The 27263-nt window shown below is 47.3% G+C and overlaps 3 protein-coding genes across 4 annotated transcripts in view; 2 read left to right on the forward strand and 1 right to left on the reverse strand.

Moving 5' to 3' along the window:
- Positions 1–4693, forward strand: part of Gnl2 (G protein nucleolar 2) — a 28694-nt gene extending 24001 nt beyond the window's left edge. For both annotated transcript variants that reach the window (XM_036178032.1, XM_036178033.1), the window contains 4 exons: positions 945–1393; positions 1895–1974; positions 3078–3163; positions 4498–4693. In XM_036178032.1, the coding sequence (XP_036033925.1) occupies positions 945–1393; positions 1895–1974; positions 3078–3163; positions 4498–4650 (768 nt within the window). In that variant the 3' untranslated portion in view covers positions 4651–4693. The remainder of the gene's footprint in view (positions 1–944; positions 1394–1894; positions 1975–3077; positions 3164–4497) is intronic.
- On the reverse strand, positions 4653–15635 carry Dnali1 (dynein axonemal light intermediate chain 1). The gene is made up of 6 exons (XM_036178034.1): positions 15194–15635; positions 14575–14720; positions 13145–13314; positions 9349–9527; positions 8877–9041; positions 4653–6130 (listed from the first exon to the last, which is right to left on the reverse strand). Exons 1-6 carry the CDS (start codon positions 15272–15274, stop codon positions 6095–6097), a joined length of 777 nt encoding a protein of 258 aa, XP_036033927.1. The 5' UTR covers positions 15275–15635; the 3' UTR covers positions 4653–6094.
- A 925-nt stretch (positions 15636–16560) lies between these two features.
- Snip1 (Smad nuclear interacting protein 1) lies at positions 16561–24599 on the forward strand. The gene is made up of 4 exons (XM_036179866.1): positions 16561–16827; positions 18002–18104; positions 21377–21966; positions 22888–24599. The coding sequence occupies exons 1-4, from the start codon at positions 16616–16618 to the stop codon at positions 23150–23152; spliced, it is 1170 nt and encodes a 389-aa protein (XP_036035759.1). The 5' UTR covers positions 16561–16615; the 3' UTR covers positions 23153–24599.
- Positions 24600–27263: the final 2664 nt, after the last annotated feature.

A 27263-nucleotide genomic window follows, 5' to 3' on the forward strand; every position in this document is an offset into this window, starting at 1 on the left:
TCAGGAGGCAGAGGCAGGTAGATTTCTGAGTTTGAGACCAGCCTGGTGTACAGAGAGAGTTCTAGGACAGCCAAGGCTACAGAGAAACCTTGTCTCAAGAGAAAAAAAAAAAAGAATTCTAGAAATCACCTCACTACAAAATGTACAAACTTTTAAAATTTGTGTATGTGTGTGCAAGCATGTGCACACCCTGGTGTACACGTGGAAATCTAAGAACTACTTTAGGGAGCTAGTTCTTGCCTTTAGTGTGTGGGTTATAGGCATTGAACTCGGGTCGTCAGGTTGGACAGCAAGTGGTTTACCTGCTGCACCAATTAGCCTGCTCAAAACGCACAAACTTTTATACAGTTTCTTCCATTTCATGGATTCTGGACTTGTTAAGCATTTTACCCAGCTACTCTTAACTTTGGAGAGTCATTATATGAGTCTAGTCACAGAGATAGAACGATCCACATGAGAAATGCTGTGGAAAGCTTGGCACATGCTATCTGTGTATATAGATACCTATAATAGGCCAGTCATCTCAATGTTTCTAGACTCAGTGCTCATTCGGAATTTGGCTGGGGACTCTGAAAAGATGCCTCCTCACATCTCTCCTTACACTTCCTGGTCCTCATTTAACCTGGCTTCTACTTTTCTATGTGCCTCCTCTGCTCCCTGTTCCTGATACCCGAGGAGGACACTCACTGGTTAGTTGGTTTCCTCGGCTTGGTACCTTCCCTCTGGAACCACAGCTCTGTCCTTTGACCCTTTATAGTGCTGGCTGTGGTGTTGAGTTCCGCTGGCTCCGAGTAGACGGCCGCTGCAGTTCCAGTGCGAGGGTCTTCCTTTCTTTGCTTAGGTCTGAGAGGAGAACTGCTTGTCTGAGAGCCGGGTAGGAGCGAAAGCACGGCTCCTCTTCTGGTTCCCTTGTCTCCTTGTCATGCCTCTTTTGTCCTCACTAGCTTCCACCTTCCTCACCATTGGAAGTTCCCACAGAAACAACCCAGAGCAACCCAGAAGAAGAGATCTCGGAAGCCGTTGTTGAAAAGTCAGACTCTGTCACTGAAAAGGAACCAGAAACAAGCCGTTGCCAGGACTCAAACTCAGAGATGCAGCAGATCCTCGCACGTGTTCGCCAGAACTTTGGCAAAATCAATGTGGGGCCTCAGTTTTCTGCGGATGACCTGGTTCCTGTGGAGCTGTCAGACATGGAAGAAGATCTGGAAAGCCTTTCTGCTGAAGAGGAGGAACAGGAGCAGGAACAGCCGGGAGAGGAGACTGAGGAGGAGCCTTCCCAGAACTCTCAGGAAGAACCTGACACCAAAGCTGTGATTAGAGCCTTAGATGAAAAGATCGCCAAGTACCAGAAGTTTCTAAATAAAGCCAAAGCTAAAAAGTTTTCAGCCATCAGGTAAGATCATCTTCGCCGTCGTCCTCTTTGTCTTCTTCCTTCTTCTTTCTTTTCTTGCCTTCCTCCTTCCTCCTTTCTTTTTCTTTCTTCTCTCTTCTTTCCTCTTCCTAATTAGCTTACCTGTTCCTTTCCCACTTGCTGTGAACACTGGCTTTGCTATTAGAGTTTTAAAGTACTTAGGGTGGAAGCCAGGGCCTGTGTCTGCCAAGCAAGTGCTCTACCACTTAGCTGCAATCCCAATCAGAACAATCTTGTTTAAAAAAAAAAAAAAACAAGCTGTAATTTGACATTTTCAGCCACTTGAAGTACAAGGACCTTGGTTATCTAGTATTTTAGCCCAGAAGCAGTGCAAACTGCTGGGCACTGGCTGTGTCACCCAGCAACGGCCAAATATCGTGGAATTTGCTTTTCTTCAAGAGTGTTGCACCTCTCCAAGGCAGCCTGCTTAGAGCAGTTAAAGGGAGTGCTAGGCAGCTTTGTGACTTTGCTTTTATTTTTCAGAATATCCAAGGACTTAAGTGAAAAGGTTTTTGCAAAATATGAAGAGGAGAAGAAAAAGTCTGCAGAAGTCAGTGATGCAGGTGAGGTCGATTCTTTGAACCATTTAGACATGTTTTGTAGCTTTAGGATCATTTCCTCCATCCAGGCAGATGCTAGGTGTCTGGTTCCATATCCTACTTACCATGAAAATTGGACTCTCCACTTGAAATCTGCCCATTTGTTAAGATAAAAGTTGATAGCTAGGGAAAATTGCTTTTCAAAAGTGCATATTACAGGCAGTGGTGGTGCATGCCTTTAATCCCAACATTCGGGCAGCATATCTCTGTGAGTTTGAGGCCAGCCTAGTCTACGAAGTGAGTTCCAGGGTATCTAGAGCTGTTACACAAAGAAACCCTGTCTGAAAAAAACAGAAAACAAAAAAAGAGAAAGCCTCATTTTTGCCTGGCAATAGTGGTGCATGTCTTTAATTGCAGCACTTGGAAAGTTAAGGCAAGCAGATCTCTATGAGTTCAAGGCCAGCCTTGTTTACAGAGCTAGTTCCAAGACAGCCACAGCAACATAGAGAAACCCTGTCTCAAAAACAAAGTGCACGTTAATAACTTCACAGTCGAAGAAGTGAAGAGTCTGCAGACAAATTGAGGCAGGGGGTCTGTCTTAGTGATTTTTCTATTGCGGTGATAAAGCACATGACCAAAGCAGCTCATAGAAAGAAGGGCTTAGTTGGGGCTTACAGTTCCAGAGGATAGGAGACCATCACGGAAGGAACCATGGCAGCAAGCAGGCAGGCATGACACTCACTGGAACAACAGCTGAGAATTCGTATCCCATCCCACAAACAGGAAGCAGATACCACATTGAGGATGGCTGGAGGCTTTTTTTGCTCCAGAGTTCACCTCTGTGACATATATCACCTTTTCCAAGCTGTTCCACCAATTGGGGACCAAGTATTCAAACATTATGAGCCATGGGGGCCGTTCTCATTCAGACCGCCACAGATGTTTCATAAACTTACTGACAGTTTCTAAGTAATGCAAGTCAGACCCCACTGTGACCCTGGCCTCTGGCAGTAACCCTGCTTCTCTCTCTGCCTCCTTACACGAGGCTTGTACCCACTGTAGTCTTCCAGATTTTGAAATGCCCTATTTTTAATCTCCTCTGTGTTTTATGTATCATTGGTATCCAGCACCCACCAAAAAGGGAAGGAAACGGAATGCACAGATGGAAGAAGAACCTTCAAATAAAACTCAGAGGATGCTGACATGTAAGGAAGTAAGTATTCTTCTTTTAATGAGACAGGGGCATAAACAGCAGAAGTCTAGCTGGGCATGGTGGCACATCCCCACCATGCCCACCATGCCTTTAGTCTCAGCATTGGGAGGCAGAGGCAGGCGGATATCTGAGTTTGAGGTTATAGTGAGTTTTTGGACAGCCAGAGCTGCATAGTGAAACCCTCTCACAGGGGAAAAAAAACAAAACAAAAATCAGTAGAAGTTCATTTTGAGGTTTGTTTTTTACATTTATTTTGTGTGCATGCATATGTGCAGGCATCTCATGACATGGTGAGCACCTGGAGATCAGAAGACAACCTGTGTGTTCTCTCCATCACATAGGTCCTGGGAATGGCAGGCTTGGCAGCAAACACCCTTACCCCTGAGCCATCCCTTCAGCTTTTATATTACCTGGTTACCCTCAAACTCAGGCAGTCCCCTTATTTAGTCTCTCAAATGCTGAAGTGCTCTCACACCCAACTAGAAGGCCAGTTCTCAAGACCCATTCTTTCTGAAACATAAGAATTTAGATCTAGGAGTTCTAGGAACCCTACTTTTTAATGACCTGTGTGGTTGGACATTTCTCTCCCATTCACCAGTTTCAAAATAACCAACACAGAGGCTTAATATTATTTATAAATACTCAGCTGATAGCTCAGACTTGTTACTAGCTAACTCTTACACTTAACCCATATTTCTTATCTATGCTTTGGCATGTGGCTCATAGCTTGTCACCTCATTTTCTATACTTCTGCTGCCTGGCGTCTCTCCTGACTCTTCCCTTCTTCATCCCAGCATCCTCAGTTTGATTGTCCCACCTAACTTTATCCTGCCGTGCTATAGGCCAGTCAGCTTCTTTATTAACCAGTGAAAGTAATATACATTCACAGTGTACTGAAGGATTATTCCACAGCAGGCCTGATGTAATTTAATTTGGGTCAAGAAGTGGCCCACTAAATAAAGGTCCTTGAGTCTGACTCTTAGTTTCAGGAGTTCTAGATTACCATCTTGAAACCTGTGTCCTGTTGGCCAGAGGAATGGTTTTGTTGGATGGTCTGTCTGGTTCCAGGGAGGTGACATAGAAAAAGAACAGCTGATGAGGCGGCAGGTACCTACCTCTGGGAAGGCAGCTCTGCAGAGCTGAAGCAGACTCCTGGGAGAGGGATAAGGGCTGGGCCCAGGGAGTCTGCTGCTGGTCATCGGTCTGGGGCTGACCTCCCTCAGCATTGCTTCCCTTGCTGTGGGAGCTGCACAGGCATGGAGAGGCTGCGAAGTAGGCTCCTGTTTCATGTCCCTCAGTGTTTGACTGGTTTGCTTTGCTGTTGTGTTTTGCAGCGGAGGAGAGCAGCCCGGCAGCAGCAATCCAAAAAAGTTGGTGTGCGCTACTATGAAACACACAATGTGAAAAATAGAAACAGGAACAAAAAGAAGACGGATGACTCGGAGGGACAGAAGCACAAACACAAGAAATTCAGACGGAAGCAATAACATCTGGAAAGTTGTTTATTAAATCATACAAAAACGTGCCGTAGGAATTGTGTTCATTTTTCTCGTGCCCAGTTGGCATCTGTAAGACACAACACACTTGGGAAGCTTAGCAGTTGGGGCTGTACCCAGTGCTAGTGACGAGATAAATCCCCAGCCAGAGAGTTTTTCCAACACTTGACCTGGCCCTTAATTCCTCCAGAGTGGGACCCTTCTGTGTGTGTCTACTACAGACGTGTGTTTTTCTCTCGCTCTACTCAGCAGTGCTGGGAACTGAGCCTCCGGGGTGGGAAGGGCACAAGTGCTTCAGAGACGATCGTGGTGAGGCTGGCAGGGATGACGTGTGTGCGGCACTGCACTGAGTTTGCTGGGGCTTGTGAGGGTACAGATGCTCTCCTGTGCAGGCCCAAAGCCAGCACACCGCAAGGAACGGGCTCTTCTGGGAAAGTGGCAGCCCAGCAGCTTGCTTCTAATGGAGACCTAGTTCCTCAGGATACTGGGTGAGAGTCAAAGATGTGACTTCTATAAGGCAGAGTGTTGGGATATAGTCAATGCAGAGCAGCTCTTGGGATCAGAAGCCTTGCAGTAAGCCTTGACTGGGATGGAGGGCAAAGCCTCCAGGGAGGGAGTCCTTCCTGGCACCCCTTCAGGGGTGCTGTGTACTTGAGGCAGTCCCACCAAATGGAAGGAAATTAGTGCTGCCGTAAGAACTGTCCTTCTGACACTTGACTGAATGATAGGTGTCACCAAGCTCACTGTCCTCCCACCCTGGCCTTCCCTGAATGGAAATTTGTCTGTAATTTACGTTTTCTGGATCTACAAACTGTCTAGGTCACAACCTGACTAGAACTGCGTGTGAGATGTGGCTGCCTCCTTGGCTATTCATTCTGACTAGCTAGGGGTGTGGAGTCAGGCTTGGATACCCTTCCTGCAGAAGGTGCAGTGGGGAGGCCCTGGGTGCAGACAGCTCTCAGGATACTGGGACTTAGATACCTCTCAGCGAGCATGGGTTGTCTGTTTCCTCATGGAGCCAGGCAGACTGAGGACAGGGTCTTATGTCTTGGGTGGGAATGAGACTAAAAGCAAACTTGAAATAAGTTGCTAAGTTACACTTGAGAAGTGAAGTGGAAGGATGTCCCAGGGAAGCCCAAGAGACCAGAACTGGGAACTGAACTTGGTGCAAGAGTAGTTTCCTGAGCTGTTGAGATGACACATCCCCAGGCCAATCTGTAAGCTGCACATGGACGCGGAGTTACACCACCTTCCATTGCCCAACCAGGAGCCTGGCTGCTAGACCTTAGGTGTTTCATGGCACTGGGCAACAGTTCTAACAATTACATGAGTGGTGATCAGGGGAGGGGATGGGTTGTTCACTCAGGAAACTGGCTTTTTATTACAATGGGCTTATGGCGGGGCAGAGTGCCTGCTGAGACCCATATGGAAATTATCACTTCTTTGGTGCGATAATGCCTTCCAGTTGGGCCTGAAAAACAAAAACAAAACTCCATTAATATTTGCATCTTGCCTGGGAGGAATAGCCCAAAGGCTGCCACTCTGAGTGCCAACCCCCACCCCCTTCTGACTCACTCCACATTTTCTAGATCAGCTGGATTCAAGCTTGGTTTTGTTACATGAGTGGGGACCAGAGCTGTCCCGGTCTCCACACACTAGCAGTTCAGGTATAACAGAAAGCACAGAAGGGGAAATGGAATAAAAGTTGTTGAAATAGTGGTTTCCCATCGCTCCTGCTTTAAGCCTGAGTGTGTCCCCTAAGTTAAACTTCGGGCTCCCTGGCTTAGTACAGGGGAGCTCTGGTTGGACCAGAGGTCTGGGAAATGAGATAGCTTGACACTCAATTAGAAGAAGTTGCTACCAGTGAGTAGGGAAAGCACGAGACACTTGGGGCTTATTTGCTCAGCTCCTCTAGCACCAGTGCAGTGGTCTGCTGCAGTGATAAGTGAACGGACCCTTAAGATGTCCATCCTGGGGATGGGAACACACTGCTTGCTTTGTAGTGCAGCTTTGAGCCAATAAAAAGAGCTTTCTTGTAAAGAGTCCTTCACCCTGGGGATTTCAAGGCTGCCTTTGGATGTCAGAAGGATGCTAAGGTATCCAGCCTTGCTCTTGTTGGAACTAAGGAACCAGCTTTGGAATCTGCTGTGTCAACGGTTACATCTGGCTGGGGAAGTCTCCAGCTTTTTTACTAATAGACTCGGGCAACTAAGCAAACTCTCTCATCCTCTGCTGATGGCTCATACAAAGCCTTCCTTATCTCAAGGCCAGACCTTCTGGCTTTAAGTAAGGGAGGTAGGAGAGAGCTGCTTTATAGGCACCTTTTTTTTGTTTGTTTGTTTTGTTTTTTGAAACAGGTTTCTCTGTAGTTTTGGTGCCTGTCCTGGATCTTGCTCTATAGACCATGCGGGCCTTGAACTCACAGAGATACATATAGGCACCATATTTAGAAGGGTGATGCTTAAACCTCAGCAAGCCCCAGAACCTTCCGAGGCCTTGTGAAGCTGCGCTGTTGGACACCAGCCCCATAGCTTCTATTCAGCACATCTAGGGGTGGCCAATAATTATAAAAGTTGCCCTGTGAAAAGGGTGATGCTTGTCTGGGGCTCATCCTTTGCAATATGTGGCCTGGCCTCCTTCCCACTCAGCCCTCTTTCCCATCACCTCAGTTGGACTGAGGAAACCCCCTCTAGCTGGCTTTCTCTGTCATGCACCTAGAGGGCTTCCCACATACTCCTATTTCAAAAGCTTTCTCTGCTTTTGCCACAGTGCATCAAGATGCCAGGGTGGCTAGCACTCCTGTTGGAGCCTGCTGAGGAGACCTAGTCCATGGAGGAAGACTCCAACAACCAGCGGACAGAAGCTGGTGCATCCTCTCTGATTAGGAGCATCTTTCTCCCAGGAGGGAAACAGATTGGCAGGCATGATGGCTCTACAATGGAGGGGCAGGCTAGGGTATTGGTTAGTGCTGGGAATAGACTTCCTTCCTAGCTACGGGGATAAAGAACTTAGGAAAGGAGCCTCACACCATCCTGGTCAGCCTCCCAAACTGCTTGGCGGTACAAGTGGACCAGCAGCATTTAAAGCCATAGGCACAGGCCTATAATCCCAGCTACTGGAGGGGCAGAAGCAGAATTGCAAGTTCATTGCTTCTCTGGGTTATAGAGTGAGTTCAAAGCTAGCCTAGGAAATGCAGGTCCTGTTTCCAACTGAAAACTAAAAGGAGGACAGGAAAGTGGATCTGGGTTCATTTCCCAGCACCCAAAAAAAAAAAAAAAAAAACTTCCATAACCCCAGTTCCAGGGGATCCAACAGGCACACATGTGGTGCATGTATGTGCATGCAGGCAAAACATTCAGACACATAAAGAAAAAGCTTTCTAAAAACTTTTTTAGGGAGCTGGAGAGATGGCTCAGCGGCTAAAGGCACTAGCTGCTCTTCTAGAGGTCCTGAGTTCAAATCCCAGCAACTACACAACCATCTGTAATGAGATCTGGTGCCCTCTTCTGGCCTGTGGGGAAACATGCAGGCAGAATACTGTATACATAATAAATAAATCTATTATTATTATTATTATTACTATTATTATTATAATATTTGTGTTTTAATTGTACATATCAGCCATGGGTTCCCAAATAAATCTTTTTTAAATTTTTTAAATTTTTTATTTGTATAAAATATTTTATAATTTTTTTTTTTTTTTTTTTTTTTTGCTTATTTGAGACAGGGTTTCTCTGTGTAGCTTTGGAGCCTGTCCTGGAACTCTGTAGACCAGGCTGGCCTTGGACTCACAGAGATCCTCCTGCCCCTGATTCCCAAGTGCTGGGATTAAAGGCGTGTGCCACCACCTCCCAGCTTTTTAAAAAACTCTTTACAGCCAGGACTGTTACACAGAGAAACCCTGTCTTTAAAAAAACCCAAAACAAACAAAAATAAAACAACTCTTTAAAAGAAAATTAAAAGGAGAGTTTGGCATGGTGGGGCATGCCTGTAATCCTGGCAGTATAGAGGCTATGAAGGAAAATGTGAGTTTGAGGCTAGCCTGGGCTACATGAGACCCTGTCTCAAAACTCTAAACAAGAAAAAAAACATGAAAAGGAGGGCTGGAGATAGAGTTTAGGGTCTAACACTTGCCCAGTGTCCTTCATGACACTGAATCTCCAGTACTACTAAAAAATAAAAATAAAAAACCCGAAGACTCCAATGCGCTCCTCTACCTTCAGCTGCTGATTGGTCCGCTTCAGGAACTGGATCTCCTCATTGTGTTTCTTCTCCTCCACCTGTCGCCTCTCGCTCTCCCGCTTCTCAGTGGCCTCGCATTTCGCCTTCTGTTCGTTCACTTGCCTCTCCAAATCTCTCTTCTCTGTCTCCAAGTCTGCAATCTGAAGATAGAATGGCCATCATCCTGGGACATTCCCACGTGCATGCGAGTTATGACAGCCTGTGTGGGGAGACTTAGGACACAATGGTCCAACCTAAGACAATGCCAGGGTATGTACTGCCACCCAGTGGGAAGTCAGTGATCGACATGGAGTGTCCTCAGACAAGAAGACCACCTTCTCACTGAGGCCTTGCACTATCAGTGTGGAGGACACCCTCGGGACCAGAATTCCGGGCTGCAATAACAACTGCAAGCCAAGACTAACAGAAAAGTCTGGGAGCTGTGGGGACATGGTGAACCCCACTCACTTTCCTCTCCATGTCTGACTTCCCCTGTTCGGCCTGCAGTGCCTTCCTCATGCCAAATGCCACACTGCTCTCATACAGAGTCTGGTAGGCGGCGATGGTCATGCGGATCTCATCCCGGACTCGAAGCAGCAGCAGCCCCCTCTCTGCACAGTTGATGGTGACCTCGCGGATCAGCTCATCTTCCAATATGCACACGGAGATAAAAGGCAGTGGTGAGGGGACAGGCACTTTGTCTATGGCAAGCCACCCCTCCTCTTGTGAGGGACTTAGGATGTGTTCTCAGAGGCATGGATCTGGGGAATGACAGCTGGTAAAAGGAGGATTGCCAACAGCCAAATAAAAAGCCAGGCACAGTGGCACACATGTAATTCTAGCCCTGGGGAAGTGGAGACAGAAAACCCCTGGAGCTTGCTGGCCAGTTAGTCTTGCTAAATCAAAGAGCACCAGGTTCAGTGAAAGACCCTATCTCAAAAACTAAGGTAGAGGGGCTGGAGGGATGATTCAGCAGTCAAGATCATTGACTGCTTTTCCAGAAAAATCCATGTTTGACAGCTAACAACCACCTGTAACTCCAGTTCCAGGGTATCCAATACTCTCTTCCAGCCTCCTTGGGCACTGCATAGATGTGCATAGACATACTTGCAGGTAAAACACCCACTCACACAAAGTTTTTCAAAAGATCTCCCAAAAAAACGGGGAGAATGGGGCTGGAGAGATGGCTCAGAGGTTAAGAGCACTGGCTGCTCTTCCAGAGGTCCTGAGTTCAATTCCCAGCAACCACATGGTGGCTCACAACCATCTGTAATAAAGGTCTGGTGCCCTCTTCTGGTTGATCATACATGCTGTATACATAATAAATAAATCTTTAAAAAAAAAAAGTGGAGAATGATGAAAGTCATTTGACATTGACTTCTGGTCTTAACACATGTGCACATACATTCATGCACAAACACATATATGCACACATACACATGCATACAGCACACACAAAAAATAAAATACTGTCTATAAGAAGGCACTATGGGAGGGTGTTTTCCATGACTCAAGGAATTGGTCATACAGTCACTCCTCTGAACCTGACTCTTAGAAGAAGCATTCTGTCAGCAAGCTTAGCATGGAAAGAGAGAGACTAGAGCCCCAGGTTTGTTTCTGGTAGCTGGTCCCCTCACTTCCATGTTCAGGCACAAAGTGGGTATAAGAAGAACTGGCCTTCCCAAACGGTGGTGTTTAAAAGCACTCCTGCTAAGCTGGGCAGCGGTGGTACACACCATTAATCCCAGCACTCAGGAGGCAGAGGCAGGGGGATCTCTGTGAGTTCGAGGCCAGCCTGGTCTACAGAGCGAGTTCCAGGACAGCCAGGGCTACACAGAACAAACCCTGACTCCATAAACAAACAAACAAACAAACAAACAAACAAACAAACAGTGTTTCTGTTGGCCAGACTGGTTTGTGAATAAGACCAGCAGGGTCTATCCAGAACTTGCTTCTCTCCCTCTGTAAGTACCCAAATTGGAGGACAAACCACACTTATACTAGACAGGCTAAGGCCCACTTGCTGAATCTGCGGCTGCCTGAGAGTCTGGGGGGGTTTGCAGTTGAGAGCCCACAGGGCCAGGATGATGAGCAGAGGGCAGCAGGTGACATCAGTGCTCAGTGAGCACATCTTAAATCCTTGTGTCATCCCAACAACAAATGACAAATGACTGGAGTGTTTTTCTGGAATGTGGGCAGAGTGTGGATGGATAGACATAAAGGTAGATATTAATTTTGTGATTAAAATATTTGTACATTGGGCTAGAGAGCTAGCTCAGTGGTTAAGAACACTTGCTGCTTTTTCATAGGACCAGAGTTTGTTTCCTAACACCCATGTCTGGGGGTTCACAACTGCCTGTAACTCCAGCTCCAGGGCATCCAATGCCCTCTCTGTCCTCCATGGGTACCTGCACACACATAGCTCTCTCTCTCTCTCTCTCTCTCTCTCTCTCTCTCTCTCTCTCACACGCACGCACACATAAAATTAAATTAATGACGTATTAAAATTATTTTTATGGGCTGGGCGGTGGTGGCGCACGCCTTTAATCCCAGCACTAGGAGGCAGAGGCAGGCGGATCTCTGTGAGTTTGAGGCCAGCCTGGTCTACCAAGTGAGTTCCAGGAAAGGCACAAAGCGACACAGAGAAACCCTGTCTCGAAAAACCAAAAAAAAAAAAAAAAAAAAAAAAAAAAAAAAAAAAAAAAAATTTTTATGGGGTTAGAGAGTTAAGGTCACTGGCTACTCTTCCATAGGGCCTGGGTTCAATTCCCAGAACCCACATAGCAGCTCACACCTGTCTGTAACTCTAGTTCCAGGGCTCATGACACCCTCACACAGACATCCATGCAGGCAAAACACCAATGAATATTAAATAAAAATAAATTATATAAAAATTATTTTTATTAGCCAGGTGTTGGTGGTGTACACCTTTAATCCCAGCACTTAAGAGGCAGGGCAGGCTGATATCTGAGTTCAGCCTGATCTACAGACCAAGTTCCAGAACAGCCAGGGCTACATAGAGAAACACTTTCTCGGAAAAAAAAAATTTTTTTCATTTTTGAGAGTTTTTAAATAATTGTATCATTTTCCCTCTTCCCTTTTCTCTCTCGACTTCTCCATGTATGCCTTCCCCACTCGCTTTTAAATTCACAGACTTCCTTCTTGTTACATATGTGTGTGTTTCCTTTTTTCTTGTTTTTTGTTTTTCAAGATAGAGTTTCTCTATGTAGCCCCTGCTGTCCCAGAACTTTCTCTGTAGGCCAGGGTGGCCTCCTACTCAGGACTAAGAGATCTGCCTGTCTCTGCCTCCAGAACCACCACTGCCCAGCTGCTATATTCTTAAATATATAAATACAACCTGTTCACTCCATACCATGTTATTTGTGTGTATATGTTTCCAGGGCCGATCATTTGGTATTGAAAAAATCAATTAAAAAAGTTAAAACTAAGAGTAGTGACGTACACCTTTAACTCTAATACTCAGGAGGCAGAAGATCTTGAATCCAGGCTCACCAGGGCTAGATATTGAAACCCTGACTGAAAAAAAAAAATAGCACAGGCTCATTATGGAAATCTTTGAAGGAAAAAAAAAAGCAAAGACTCAAAATAAAAAGTCTTTTTTCTTTCTTTTCTTTTTTTTTAATGTAGCCTTGGCTGGCCTGGAATTCACTATGTAGACCAGGTTGACCTCAAACCAGGTAGATCTGCCTGCCTCTACCTTCCAAGGGCTTGTAGTAAAGGTATGTAGCACCATGCCTGGCTAAAATGGAAGTTCTTACCTTATTCCAAATACCTGTTAAGGGGCTGGTGAAACGGTTCAGTGGGTAAAGGCACTTGCCACCATGCCTGATGACCTGAGCCAATCACCAGAACACACATGGTAGAAGGAGAGAATCAAGTCTTGCAAGTTTTCCTCTGACCTCCACCCTCATGCCATGGCACATGTGTGCCCTATAAAAACATGCATGTGCACATGTGTGCAGCCACACCCACACACAGAATAAATCTCAATCTACATAAAAACCAAACAAACATCTGTGAGGGATAAGGCACCTCAGTGACTATGAATGTCCGGCGCATGGATGACTGAGGTGATGGCTGTCTGGCTGAGGTGGAGACTGGGAAGGGAAGGGAATGTACTCAGCCGCTGTGGGGGAATCAGGAGAAAGAAGAGATGTGTTCTAAATGGTGGGTAACCGGGGCATGGTTTGGTGCTGGAAGGAGGCAGACAGCGTATGGCGCTCACCCCACCAAGCCTACTCACCAAAACACTGAGAGTAGAGTTCCCTGCGCACAGGGCAGATGCCTGTCTCCCTGGCCTGTCTCTGCTGCAGCTTCAGGTCCAGCTGCTCCTGCAAATGCACCACATCCATTCTGGTGCTGGGTGTGCTGGACACCTGCTGGATCCATAGCTGTGTGTCTTCCACCCATTCCCTAGGGCACAGACACACCACCGGATGTAAGCAAAGGGCCCTCAGCACTCTCTGCCTGCGCAGGAGCCAGAGGCCACATCACCAGCATGCCACCAGAATCTGCTTCCCTCTCTTTCCCAAGCCACACCTGCTATGCAGCTCCCACAGGACACCTACCTCAGGGTTGGTTAGATGGGCAACCCGCACTGTCCATGAGACCACAACCCTCTGCTCCAGGCCATACCTGCCTAGCACACTGAGGACAGATGCATGGTCCTGCTACTTGATTTGAATAGAAGATGCAGCGGGGATTCCCCACACTGGCTTATGGTGGAAACACAGAACATCATAAACCTCACATGCAAGTCACTAGGAAGCATTTGTGTATGTTCTTGAAGGGCTATGTTTGCGATGGCTGCCCATAATGAATTCTGTGCCGGAGACAGTCAATTCCTGCAGTGATGAACTTGCAGGCAGGATAGCAAGGGAGGGTGGATGTCTATGTTGGTGGGAGAGAATCCACTAAAAAAAAAAAAAAAAAAAAATGACACCTCTCTCTTATCTCCATCTCTGGAGAAGTTCACAGGTTCTCCGTGTTTCCTTTATTCTGAGAGAAAGCTTTACTGCCTTGGGTAGAAAAATGTCCATTAGGTGGAGGTTTTTGAAAATTCTAGCTGGGCTATGTAGCCTAGGGTGGCCTTAAACATTTATCCTCCTGCCTCTGCCTCCTGAGTTTTGGGATTGAAGGTGAGGTTTACTGGGCCTTGCTTTATTGGACATTTGTGGGTTTTTTGAGACACAACCTTGCTAACACTAGGTGCTCTGGCATTCCTTTTGTGGTCCAGGCTGGCCTTGACTTTGAGGCACTCTTCCTGTGTCTAGCAGAGTGCAGATTAAGCACATGCCACCACACCAGGCTCTCTATGGGGGAATCTTGATGGATGGACCAAGGGAGCAGAATATTGGGAATGGAGTTTAGGAGGAACAGAGGCTGACTTCATAGCTGGCATCTAAAGTCACGAGACTGCTCAGAACATGGAGGGTATGAGGATGGATTTAGAGGTTTCCTTCCTTGCTGTGAGCATTCAGCCATACTTAGACTCCATGAAATCAAGAAAGCTGAGCAAAAACCCAAGGCAGAAAACAGGTAGACTTCCTGGCCCCACACAGGTAAATTTCCTAGCCCCACACACCTAAGTGTGGAGCCAAGGGCTTGGACCTTCTCCCGGATACTGCTTCCCACACCCCACCCTCCCTTTTATTTTTATTTTTCATTTTTTACCTTGGAGGCAAGATAGCATTCAAGATTTCTTCTGCCTGTTTTGCAGGATCTGGGACACAGGAAGTCGAGGGTAGCTTGGCCTTGGGTGGCTGTGGGACTGGACCAGAGGGTCCAGGCTGCTGGAGGCTGACTTTCAGGGGCCGAGCCTAAGAGACAGGTGAGACAGGACCTCCAGATTGTTCCAGCTCTTACACAGCCTTCTCCATTTCCAGCTGGCTTCCCTCATCTGTGGTCTCAACAGAGTATGAGCTGAAGAGACCAAGAGGGATACCTGGCTCTGACCCTGTGTTTGAACTGGTGTTTCTAGAGCGAGTGGTCAGGCCTCTGCTCTGACTCTCTATAGGTGGCAAAGTCACTACCTAGCCTATACTTGGACCTGACTACCACAAGCCCACAAGTCCATTTCCCTGTGACTTCTTTCTCATCTTAAATCTGTCCTTTAGGGTCAACAGCTAGGCTTGCCTGACTCCTCTCCCAACCTCCGTCGTCCTTGTCCCAATTCCCTAGGCTGTCAGTCCCAGCAATGCCTGTCTCCTGAAATTCCAGAGATCCTCAAAGCTGGGATGTCTTTCCGCATGGGAATTTGTAGGATCTCGCATCCCCTAAGACCTGTTCATACCTTGGGGCTCCGTTTTTCAGTGTTCCGGCTCACCAACACCGGGGTGTCATATTTGAGCAGAGAGTCTGCAGGGGGTATCATGGTGGCAGCAGGGGTGTCAACTCTGTAGCGGTCCCTCCAGGTAGGGCCTTGTTTGCGGTTACCATGGAAACCCCTTCTCGCCTTGCCCCATGGATGGGGCGGGGCTTCATAGGGAGGTGGAGCTGGCCGCGTGCAAGTTTTGTTCTATTGAGCTGGCTCCGCTAACTCTAGGCTTCTTGGTAAACAAGATTGGCGCCCTACCGCTAGGTCTTATAAGGGATGTGATGAAGTAGGCAAACCATCTTTCCTGAGCCTTAAAATGGAATTCATCTCCTGACTCCTTAGGTTGTTTGGCAACGATTGGCACTTGGAAGGTGAGGCTGGTGGATCTCTGTGAATTCCAGGACAGCCAAGGCTACATAAAGACACTGTCTCAAGAAACAAAAAATAGACGGGCGTTGGTGGCGCACGCCTTTAATCCCAGCATTGGGGAGGCAGAGCCAGGCGGATCTTTGTGAGTTCCAGGTCAGCCTGGTCTACAGAGCGAGATCCAGGAAAGGCGCAAAGCTACACAGAGAAACCCTGTCTCGAAAAACAAACAAAAAAAGAAACAAAAAATAATTTCCTATTATTGAGTACTTGTCTTTGTATTGTTAACTATCAACAATCCGCCACGAACAGCATTAGATTAGCTTTCCCACATAATACTTTTCTTTTTTAAAAGCCGGGCAGTGGTGGCGCACGCCTTTAATCCCAGTGCTCGGGAGGTAGAGGCAAGAGGATCTCCGAGTTCGAGGTCAGCCTGGTCTACAGAGTGAGTTGTAGGACAGCCAGGGCTGCATATAGAAATCCTGTTTAGAAAAACAAAACAACAACAAAAAAAAATTGATCATTTTTTGAGGTCCTGGGGCTTTGCACAAGCGAGGCAAACGCTCACTTTACAACTAAGCTGCAACCCCAGCCTTTCCGCCACTTTTAACTTTAATTGCTATTTGGCCGTGCTGCGGATGGAATCCAGGGCTTTGGGCTCGGCTAGGCAATCGCTCTACCTGAGAGACAACTTTTTCAAATTTTGAGACAGAATCTCACTAAATTGCCCAGGCTGGCCTCGAATTTACAGCGATCCTCCTGCCTCAGCCTTCCGAGGTCTGGCCCTGACTTTTCGGTCCTCCAGTCTCACTTCCCCAGCAGCCGGGACCCCTGGCACCACCAGCCTAGGTGTCCCCAGCGTGTGAACCCAATCGCCTGTGGCCCCGCCCACCGGGGGGTAGGGGAACCTCGCCGTGAGGGCTTCTGGGATAGCAGGCAGCCCGGAAGCAGAAGTGCAAAGGTCGGCCCGTCACTTCCTCCGGCTCGAGTGGCTCAACGGACCGTGCAAGTTGCTCTCGGCCGGGCCGCGGGATGAAGGCGGGGAAGAGCGAGCGGGAGCGAAGCGGTCGGCGGCGACACCGGGCTGACGACGCGCTGGCGACCGTGGTGGTGAAGCAGGAGCGTCTGAGCCCCGAACCTGTCGCGCACCGCCGGCCCGATGCCCCAGCCGCTAGCTCGTCCCCGCCCGCCGCTGAGCCGGGCCGCGCCGGCCACCGCGGGAGTCGAGCCCGGGGAGCGAGCCGGTGAGAGGGACGCGGCCGGGATGGCGCGGGGCCCGGGCGGTGCGAGCGACTCCGGGTGCCGAGCACCTGTTGAGTTGAAACGAGGTTCCCCCGCCTGCCCATGGTGGACGGTAGGAATGTCTTTCCACTTGCCTACCGCCAAAGAGTGCCTCACATTGGGTCTTGGCGACTTCTTCGCAGCACTCATTTTCGCCGATGCCTCCGTACAGCATCGATTTACTGAGTGCATAGTGTGGGCTAAAGATCAGTTGAGGTGTTGGGCCACATGGTGAAGAAGAGAGAGGGTTTGACCCTGGCGAAATTGGGCAAGCTCTAACCCTAAGAAGGAAAATAAGTAGATAGATTCAATTAGTGTTAAGGATCGATTAAAACAGTAATGTGGTAGTGAGAGGTTGGGTGAAGAGAGGAGAGAGCTCGTACAGAGGTGCCATTGAAGCTGAGACCTGACCGATAAGATCGATCCATCCACTTGAGTCAAGAATCTTAACAATCCAGGGAGAACCCAATGTCATCTGTCGGGCATGCTTGTAATCCAGTAGTGGGGATGCTGAGGCGGGAGGATCTTGAGTTCCAGGCTGGGTTACATAAACAGACCAGACAGACAGACAGACAGACAGACACACACACACACACACACACACACACACACACACACACACACGAGATCATGGCAGAGAAAAGTATATACAAAGACTGAAGTGGAATTGTGTTTGTTTTAAAAGTTGAAACAAAACAGCCAGTGTATCTGGAATTGAGTGATGAAGGAGGAGCATTGTAGGCTGGTAGGAATGACTGGGATGGAGGACAGGGTGGGACCCTAGGACCTGCCAAGGGTGTTGGATGTGGTTGTTGGAGAAGGGAGTGTGTTAGTGAGAAGACAAAACAGGCAAGATTGACTTCCTAGATAGTGGTGCCAATTAGTAGGATGACAGACTGGGAAAAGAAAGGTCTTTGAGTCTTCGGGGTTCAAGAATTAGGTTGTCTAAGTGAGAAGGCTTAAACAGGCAGTTGTGTGTGTGAGTTCGGGAGAAGTGTGACTAGGAAAGTGAAGGCCTGACTCCACTAGTGATCTCACAAATGTGTTGTGTTTAGTAGGCGAGCCTGATCCTTGAAGCTAATTTATTTGGGGGAAGGGACATTGAGGTAAAATCCTGTGTACCATGCTCTGAAAAAGGTCCCCAGCCAAAAAGAAAAACAAGTCCTCAGGGAGAAGAAGCAAGTCTCCACGGACTAAGAGAAGCCGGAGTCCCCACTACTCCACGGTCAAAGTGAAGCAGGTGAGTGAGTGGGTAGGAGCCTCTGATAGGAAGTTCAAATCTAGAGCTGTTGCTGGACCCAAAGAGGGTCTGCACCCATGTGTGTACGTGTTTCCTTGTCCTGGCAGTGGGTTTTCCTAAAAACTGGATATGTGTGTGCGTTTGCTCTACATGAAAATTTACATATGGAGGAAATAATTGATTTGATTCTGATAACTCTTTGTCAGGAATAATACAGAGATGTGTATTTCCTTGTTTCTCCCAATGGCAACTTCTCACCCAACTGTGGGTGGTATCATAGTTAGGATACAGACGTTTCACGGCTATGTCTTTATCCTTCCTTACCTCTGACCCTCTTCTCTGTTTCTCATGTCTTGGATGCACATTGTTTATGGTACTCTCTAAAGCAGTACGGATGGCCAGCTTTGACCTGTGAGTGCCCTCGAGTACCATTTTTCAAAGGACATTGTTATTTTACTCCACAATGAAAATCAGTCAGCATATGTCTGCCATTCTGCCAATACCATGCTATCTCAATTACCACATTTAAATAATAAATCTTGAAACTGAGTGTCCTGATTTCCTTTTACTTTATTCTTTCAAAAATGATCCTAGCTGCTCCAGTTCCTTTGTCTGCATCTCTGTAAATATTACAACAGTCTTGAGTGTGTGTGTGTGTGTGTGTGTGTGTGTGTGTGTGTGAGATAAATATATATATTTTTTTGCTGTGTATCAGTGTTTTGCCTGCCGGCATGTATGTGAATGTACTGTGTTTTTGTCTGGGGCCCACAGAGTCCAGAAGAGGGTACCAGATTCCCTAGAACTTGAATTAAGGATGGCTGTAAGATACCATGTGGGTCCTGGGACCTGACCCAGGTCCTCTGGAGAACAAAAAGTGCTTTTAGCTGCCGAGGTATCTTCAAGGTTTTCTAGCAATGTCTTGCTCGAGACAGGTGTGGTGGTGTGTGCATGCAATCCTACACTGAGTCAGGAGGGTGTCAAGTTCAGGACTGTTTGAAAAGCTTAGTGGGCTTTCCAAAGAGTGACACTGTCTCAAAAGTAAAGAGGGCTGGGGCCAAAGTTTAGCAGTAGAGTGCTTACCCAGCCTGAATGCTGATCCCATTACCATTACGGATGTATTTATATTAATGGAATATTACTCAGCCATAAAAGGAAGACAATTCTGACACGTTACAAGATGTCTGAACCCTGATGACTTGCTTAATAAACCAGGTGGAAAAAGACAAAACTTGTCTGATTCCACATCTTTGTAGTTGAGACAGTTGATCTGCTAATTAGGGCCAGATTATCCTGAAACTTGCTTGGTAGATAGCATAGGCAGGCCAGACAGGGTTTCTCTGTGTAGCTTTGAGCCTTTCCTGGAACTCACTTTGTAGCCCAGGCTAGCCTTGAACTCATAGAGATCCGCCTGGATGCCTGGCCAACTGGCTCTGCCTCCCAAGTGCTGGGATTAAAGAGATGCGTCACCACCACCCAGTAAGGTTTATTTATTATGTATTCAGTGTTCTGCCTGCATGTATCTCTGCAGGCCAGAAGAGGGCACCAGATCTCATTATAGATGGTTGTGAGCCATCATGTAGTTGCTGGGAATTGAACTCAGGACCTCTGGAAGAACAGCCAGTGCTCTTAACCCCTGAGCCATCTCTACAGTCCTAGAACTCTGTTTTTTCGAGTCAGGGTTTCTCTGTGCAGTCCTGGCTGTCCCAGAACTCACTCTGTAGACCAGGCTGCCCTCGAACTTGCCAGCCTCTGCCTCCCGAGTGCTGGGATTAAAGCCGAGAATCACCACCACCTGGCTAGGCCTAGAACACTTGATTCTCCTGCCTCAGACTCCTCCAGTGATCTGTCCCATCCCCTGTCCCCTCCTCTGTGCAGATAGTTTCTCTTCCTCACTAGATCACTTGGTTGGCATGGAACCCTGCCTCTGCTTCTCAAGTGCTGGGATTAAAAGGTGTGCAGCCCCAGTCCCTTCTCTTTTGATAGTAGCTGTTCCTGGCCTTTCTAGTTTTGCTAATCTGAGAAAATGTCTCTTTTAGCATTGATGCTCTGGTTCCTAGTGAGATGGGGGTTACTAAGTGTTAGCTTCTTCTGGAGACTGCTGTTGATAGGTTTTGCCTGTGACTGCTTGCCTTACTGATTGATTTCTCATTGGTCTATTTTGTTGTTGTTTTCTCCAGTCAGGGTCTTTGTGTAATAGTCTTGCTGTGTAATCACCTGCTGGAACTCTATAGACCAGGCTGGCCTCAAACTCACCGAGGCCCACCTACCTCTGCCTCCTGAGTGCTGGCTTCAAAAGCATGTGCCACTACCGGCTGGCTCTCATTGATCTACTGGTGTGTGATGTGTATTGTAGTTTTTGCCAGGCTGATTTTCAATATGTGTCTCCATTTTGTCAGAAGTTTAGAAACTGCCGAGTAATACCTTCTTGTAGATTTCTTGAGGCTTTCATGTTTCTGAAGTTTGTTCCTAGATGTTTGAATAATCTTTCTAATTGTTGAAGTTGGAGCTTTTGAAATTATTTCGTTTACTTTTTGACTTATGAGGAAGTTAACTTTTTCCTTTATGTATCTTAAATGTGACCGTTCTAAAGTTTTCTTTTCTTTCTTTCTTTTCTTTTCTTTTTTTTTTTTAACTCCTTTTTTTGGGGGAGGGTTTCAGGTAGCCCAAGCTGTCCTGGAACTCACTCTGTAGAACAGGCTGGCTTCAAACTCAGTGATCTGCTATATCCAGCAACTCTCTGCTATTAGTCTACACATGCTGCCTTGTGAGTTTGCCTGAAAATGACTGAAGGGAATATTCTTTCTCCTCATATCTGTATCAGCCTCTTGTTTTGAGGGCTCTGGATGTGGGCTTGAGCTATTAGGCCTTTAGTTGAGGAACAACATGGAATATAGAGTCTTAATGGCCCTCCAGGGGAACAGAACAGATAGTCTTGTGTGGATAGGAATTTGTTCTGAATACCAGTATCCAGGTCACAGATGTGGTATTGTTTTTTTTTGAGGTTTAATTATTTTATGTGTGGGTGTTTTGCCTGCATGGATGTTTGTGCACTATATAGATGCAGTGTCCATATACGCCACAAGAGGGCATTGGATCCCTTTGAAACTGTAGTTACAGATGGTTGTGAACAGCTATGTGGATGCTGGGAACTGGACCTGGGACCTCTGGAACAACAGTCAGTGCTCTTAACTGCCAAGCCATCTCCCCAGCCCTGGCAGCTTATTCATAGAGTAGAAGCCATCTTTCCTTTACTGAATACATCTTAATTTCAGGAACGTGAGGACCATCCAAGGAGAGGACGAGAGGATCGGCAGCATCGGGAGCCATCGGAACAGGAACAAAGGAGAGCTCGTAACAGTGAGCGTGAGCGAGACAGGCACCGGGGCCATTCCCGCCAAAAGAGGAGCTCTGATGAGAGGCCTGTCAGTGGGCAGGGTCGGGATCGAGACAGCCAGAATCTCCAGGCCCAGGAAGAAGAGAGGGACTTTCATAATGCCAGGCGCCGGGAGCATCGCCAGCAGAATGAAGGTGCTGGCGGTGAGCCTCAGGAGGTGATCCCTCGTCCTGCTGGTAATAGAGGCAAAGAGGTGCCTGTTAAAGAAAAACCAAGCTTTGAACTCTCTGGAGCACTTCTTGAGGACACCAATACCTTCCGGGGTGTGGTTATTAAGTACAGTGAGCCCCCAGAAGCCCGGATCCCAAAAAAACGGTGGCGTCTCTACCCCTTTAAAAATGATGAGGTACTTCCGGTCATGTATATCCATCGGCAGAGCGCTTACCTTCTGGGTCGACACCGCCGCATCGCCGACATTCCCATCGACCATCCCTCTTGCTCTAAGCAGCATGCAGTCTTCCAGTACCGGTAGGTAGACCAGAGGGAGAACTGGAAAGGGGGCTGGAGTGAGTGTCTCGCTGAGGATTCCTGTGGCTGTGTGTGTGGAAATGCAGAGAGCCCATTACCATTGTATCTAATGAGCTGGGCTGAAAACAGTCTGGCAGCCCTTGAGTAATCTCTTAATGTTTGTATGAGAGTCTTGAACTTGATATCAGAAACCCAGATATTAGCCCCTACCATTGCGGTGGTGCAGGCCTGTAATCCAGGTCTTAGGAGGCCAAGCAGGAAGATTGGCATACCCTCTAGGCATGGGCTATGTACCAAGACCCCATCTCAAAAAAAAAAAAAAGAAAGAAAGAAAGTCATGCCCCACTCTGGACCTGTGTCCACCTGCCCCCGGCTGTAATGAGGAACAAGTAGTAGAAGCCAGAGTCAGAATGCCAGGTATACATTGGCTGAGTCTGCTGCTTGGACCATACACCTTTACCAACTGATCCTAGACACTCCCCTGAGGAAAACAGGACCAGTGTTAACATCCTCATCTGACAGCCGGAACTGTTAGCTAATGGCAGTAAATGATCTTCAGAGCAGAACTCTGTCTCTCAAGTCCTAATTCTGATGTTTTTTTCCCCATTTGGACTGGTGCTAAAATAGGTGTACAGCATTGGGGAAGTATATTAGTAGCCCTGACAAGAGGCCTTGAGTTCTACATTGGGATCTTTCATGGCCCTCCATCCCCACCCACCACTCCCAGCCAGCTCTACCTTTTCTCTTAGGTATATTTGAACTGCTCCCAATTTCCCTATCCAGGGCAGTACTTCCCTGTGACCTGCCAGAGTTTTCACTTGAACCGTGGTCGGTGACATCTAGATCTGTAGCAGAGAGCTTCAGAGGAGATGGTCTCTGCTAGGACTTGGCTCACGGGCTTCTCTCCTTGGTCTCTTCTAGACTTGTGGAGCACACACGTGCTGACGGCACAGTGGGTCGGAGGGTCAAGCCCTACATCATTGACCTCGGCTCAGGCAACGGAACCTTCTTGAACAACAAGCGTATTGAGCCACAGCGATACTATGAACTGAAGGAAAAAGATGTCCTTAAATTTGGATTCAGCAGCAGAGAATATGTCTTGCTCCATGAGTCTTCAGACACCTCTGAAGTAGACAGGAAGGAAGACGAAGATGAGGAGGAGGAGGAGATGGTGTCTGACAGCTAGCAACTGAGAAGCACCCCGCACTGTTAGAAACCGTTCCTGATGGAGGCTGTGGGGTTGACTCTCCAGCGCCTCTTGCTGCCTTAAGTCTTTCCTCTGTTGCTGCCCAGCTGTCTTGCAGTGTGAGAACTCTCACCTCATGTTTTGTTGAACTTGGCACAGCAGCCGCCTGCCTGTGGGCGCTTGTTTTCAGAACAATCTCAACAATTACAGCATGTCGAGTTTCGGTCAAAGTGTGTGGCTGTAGTGGGCGCCTTCAGAACTGCTGCACAGGAACATTAAGCCCTTGGAAAGGGGATTGTGGCTTGTTCTCTCTGTACAGTTTCTTATTTATATAGTCGTTGAGCTTTGTGGACCAGGAGTTTTGTTTTGGGGACGAACCCTGGAGCAGAGAATCTCAGTAAGCTTTGGGTGTCACCAAAACAACCTCCAACATATACCAAAGCTTTGACCCGGGTCAGCTCTTGAGTCAGAAGCTGATTTTGCACTTCTTTTTTGGGGGGTGACAATTTACCACATGACCTCATTATTGACTGTCTAAGCTAAACAGACACTCTGCGATGCCTGTGTAGACATGACTGTGTAGGGAGGTCATGGCTTCTGCCAACGGGTGCTGGTGTCATATCGAGCACTGGGTTGTGGAGCTGCGTCCTGTGAGGATTCCTGATTCCCCATGAAACACGGACGTAACAGTTTTGATCACCTGGTCTTTTTCTTCAGCTTTGCATTTTTATTCAAATGTTACCTTTCTTTTCTCCCTTTGAGAAACACACTGACATTGACTTTGTAGCAGGGGCCTTGCTGTGGCCTAAGGTCATGTGTCTGTGTCTAAAAGAGGTTGGTAGCTTCTATGTTTCTGTTTCATCTTTGACCATGTGTTTGTATTTACTCCCCAAGGATGGAAAGCTAGGAGAAGCCCAGCTTCTGAACTTCCCATCTGGGGTCTGTCTGTGTAAGTAGAAAGAAAGTCATTACTTACAGTATGTGTGCTTGTAAATGGTATGTTTCAGAGCTGTGTGCTGATCTTCATATGACACTGTTTTGTGATAGAAATAATACCACATGATAGGCAAAGGCCTATCTGCATTTGGAGAGCAGGTTTTCATTTATATGTATTTTTGAGATGTAAAAAAAATAAAATTTGTAAATATAGCCCCATTTTAGAGGGTAATACTTTCCTAGCATAAAGGACTTTTATTCATAGGTGTGTTTGCTCCTAAAGGAATCTTTGTATCAGTGTTTGAGGTTAAAGTTGTATGTGTGTAGGGAACTGAGAAGAGAGACCCAGAAGTACTGAGGACAGGAACCTCATATCAGCAAGGAGGGCATGGGTCAGTGGAATCACCAGTGCTTTTTTGAACTGTTGGGGAAGGTTTGTGTAGATGGCCCTTCGTGTGGTGAAAAACATCAGGACCACTTCATCAGGTCACGGTGATGAGGGTGGGGACACAAAGGGAGGGGTGCTACTCAGACTGTTGATGCTCTTAACTTCCTCCTGGGGTTAGAATTCAGGATGCTGATAAATAAACTGTCCTTGCTTTCTGTAGTCACTGTCTCACTTGCACTAAGGGCTAGAGGCTGCCTAGTGTGCTAGGGCAGCTCAGGAATGTGCATTCAGAAAAGGTCAACACAGTCCCTACTGTGTCCAGAAAGCAGATTGTACTTGGATGGACTTTTTTCAATCCAGGAAAGGTTTTCTGTCTGGGATTCCACAAGAATATGTCACCTACTCCAGGGCCTCCTTGTCCAATGATAGTTTGGGGATTTGCTTTCTTGACAAACACTGGCAAAACTTTGCCTACATCTTTTAGTAAAGAGGTCCCAGTAACCAGAAGTGGTGACTCGTGCCTGTAGTTATGGCCCTGGAGAGGCTGATGGAAGAGAATTGCTGCAAATGTTAGGAGAATGGAGTGTGAGGCAGCCTGCTCTATATAGTGAGACTTACCTCAACAACAAAAATGTCCCAATTCTGTTGATGGTGAACGTTTGCTTTAGTGGAACAGTGGTTAATTTCTTGTCAGACATCTGGGAAGATGTCCTTGTTCGTCTGTCTTCCCTTGCCCTGTTGAAGTACAGCTGTGTGCGAAACAGCTCTTTGCCGTTGAGCTCCTGCACCAAGTTCTCCTTGGTGCTCCCCAGATTTGCAGAGGTGGGAAAAAGACTTTAGATGTGGGCTACTGAGATGGATCAGCTAGGAAAGGCGCTTGCCACCAGGCCTGATGACCTGAAATGGATCCCCGGAACCCACATGATGGAGGGATAAGCAATTCTCACGAGCTGTCCTCAGCCCTCCACATCTGTGTATGCATACAAGATAAGTAATTTAGAAGTCCTCACTCCTCTCAGCTACAGTTGTTTGCCTTGTTCTGACACTATCAACGACAGCTCATTATGTGCAATGTTGATGGTTCTTTCCGATATTTGTTCTGTGTGTTTCGGTGATAGGTGGACAATGGGAATAATCAGTGGAGATAGTGGTATTGGAAACAGGATACTATAGCTCAAGCTGGTCTGGAATTCACCTTGTAGTCCAGTCTATCCTTAAACCATTGGCAGTCCTGTCTCAGCAAGTGTCTCCCTGTCTGGTAACACTCCCAGGTCTTCACTATGGTCTTCCAGCATCAATCTGTGCACCCAAAGGAACTGGCCCTAGAACCAAACCATCAACATCAACAAGGTCCTGTATTTCATGCACAAACGCCTGGCATCCTTTGAATGCAAGCTCTGCTTGATGCTGCATAATGAGGACAGATACCTGGCTCGTACCCAAGGAAAGAAACATCAGACCAACTTGGCCCTGCAAATTGCCAAGGAGGCTTGTACCCTAGGTCAGGGTGGGGATGAAGTTTCTAACAGTTGACCAGCAGGGCTACCAAATGATCAAGCAAAGGGACATGGAAATGGATCCACAAAGCTTGCTATTTCAGATCAGCTACCCTGAGACCATGGAAAACATGTCACACAGCTGCTTCATGTTCACCTAGTAGCAGAGGATCAAGGACCATGGAGCCAAGCCCTGTGAGACCACAGCTTGGCTGGGAGAATGACAAGGCCGAGAACGAGTCCAAACCCACTGCAGCCTTTAAGACTAAGCGGTTCTCGCTCCAGTCTCACATTAAGGTGGAGACGCCCCTGCCTCACCCATGTCAGGCCGTCCCACTGTTGCTCAGGAACTGCCGGTTACCATCTACAGCTGCGAGGGATACAGTCCCAGTCTGCTGGGGTTCACCCTTGAATCTCAGGGTGTATCCAACTCTATGCCTCCCAGGCTAAGCGCCCCCCACCTCCCTTCTCTTATGGCCAGTCCTGAGAAAGTTTCTTATTTTGACCTGAGCCCATTAAACAGCCTCCCCTGTGTGAGGGTGATTTTAAATGGCTGGGGATTAGTTAATAGAGTGCCTGCCTGGCATGAGTTCAGTTGCCAGCACTGAAGACTTAAAAAAAAGATGGTGAGACGGGGGTGTGGTGGTCACACCTTCACTATTAGTACTTGCGATGCAGAGGCAGGCAGATCTGTGAGTTAGAGATCTGGTCTACTTAAGGAGTTTGAAGCCAGCCAGGGCTACAGAGTTACCTGTCTCAAGTAACAATTTCAAAAATGTAGTGTAGGCAGAGTTTTCTGTCTAGACCACCGACCACTGTCCCACTAGCCACTCCCCAAATAACCAGAGACATATTAATTATAAATGCTCGCTGATAGCTTAGGCTTGTTTTTAGCTAGGTCTTAAAACTTAAATCAACCAATTTCTATTATTCTATGTGCTGCCCCGAGGCTCATTTACGTCATGTACATACTTCCCATCCTGCTCGCTCTGTGTCTCATGGTGTCTCCTCTGACTCCAAGCTTCTCCCCAGCATCCTGTCTGCCCAGAAAATCCTGCCTAGCCATTGACCTATCAACTTTGGGGGGGGGTATTTTATTTTATAATCTAATTATTTTACATATCAGTCATGGATTCCCCTGTCCTCCCCCTCCCAACCCCCCACACCAATCAGCTTTTTTATTAACAATGAGAGCAACACATCTTCACAGTGTACAGAACGATTATTCCACAGCAGTGTAGTTTACAAAGTGACGCCAGATGAGTTAACTTACTGAGAAGCTGGAGTGACT

This window comes from Onychomys torridus, chromosome 2 (genome assembly GCF_903995425.1).
Source record: "Onychomys torridus chromosome 2, mOncTor1.1, whole genome shotgun sequence".
In the NCBI taxonomy this organism is placed as follows: Eukaryota; Metazoa; Chordata; class Mammalia; order Rodentia; family Cricetidae; genus Onychomys; species Onychomys torridus.

Excerpts from the sequence above, each read along its gene's own strand:
- Dnali1 (XM_036178034.1), bottom strand. The coding sequence starts at position 15,274 with ATGATACCCCCTGCAGACTCTCTGCTCAAATATGACACCCCGGTGTTG. Across the intron at positions 14,721-15,193 it reads CTGAAAAACGGAGCCCCAAG|GCTCGGCCCCTGAAAGTCAG; the intron begins GTATGAACAGGT and ends CCTGTCTCTTAG. Across the intron at positions 6,131-8,876 it reads GGACCAATCAGCAGCTGAAG|GCCCAACTGGAAGGCATTAT; the intron begins GTAGAGGAGCGC and ends TTTGTTTTTCAG.
- Snip1 (XM_036179866.1), top strand. The coding sequence starts at position 16,616 with ATGAAGGCGGGGAAGAGCGAGCGGGAGCGAAGCGGTCGGCGGCGACAC. Across the intron at positions 16,828-18,001 it reads CGAGCCCGGGGAGCGAGCCG|GTCCCCAGCCAAAAAGAAAA; the intron begins GTGAGAGGGACG and ends GCTCTGAAAAAG. Across the intron at positions 21,967-22,887 it reads CATGCAGTCTTCCAGTACCG|ACTTGTGGAGCACACACGTG; the intron begins GTAGGTAGACCA and ends GGTCTCTTCTAG.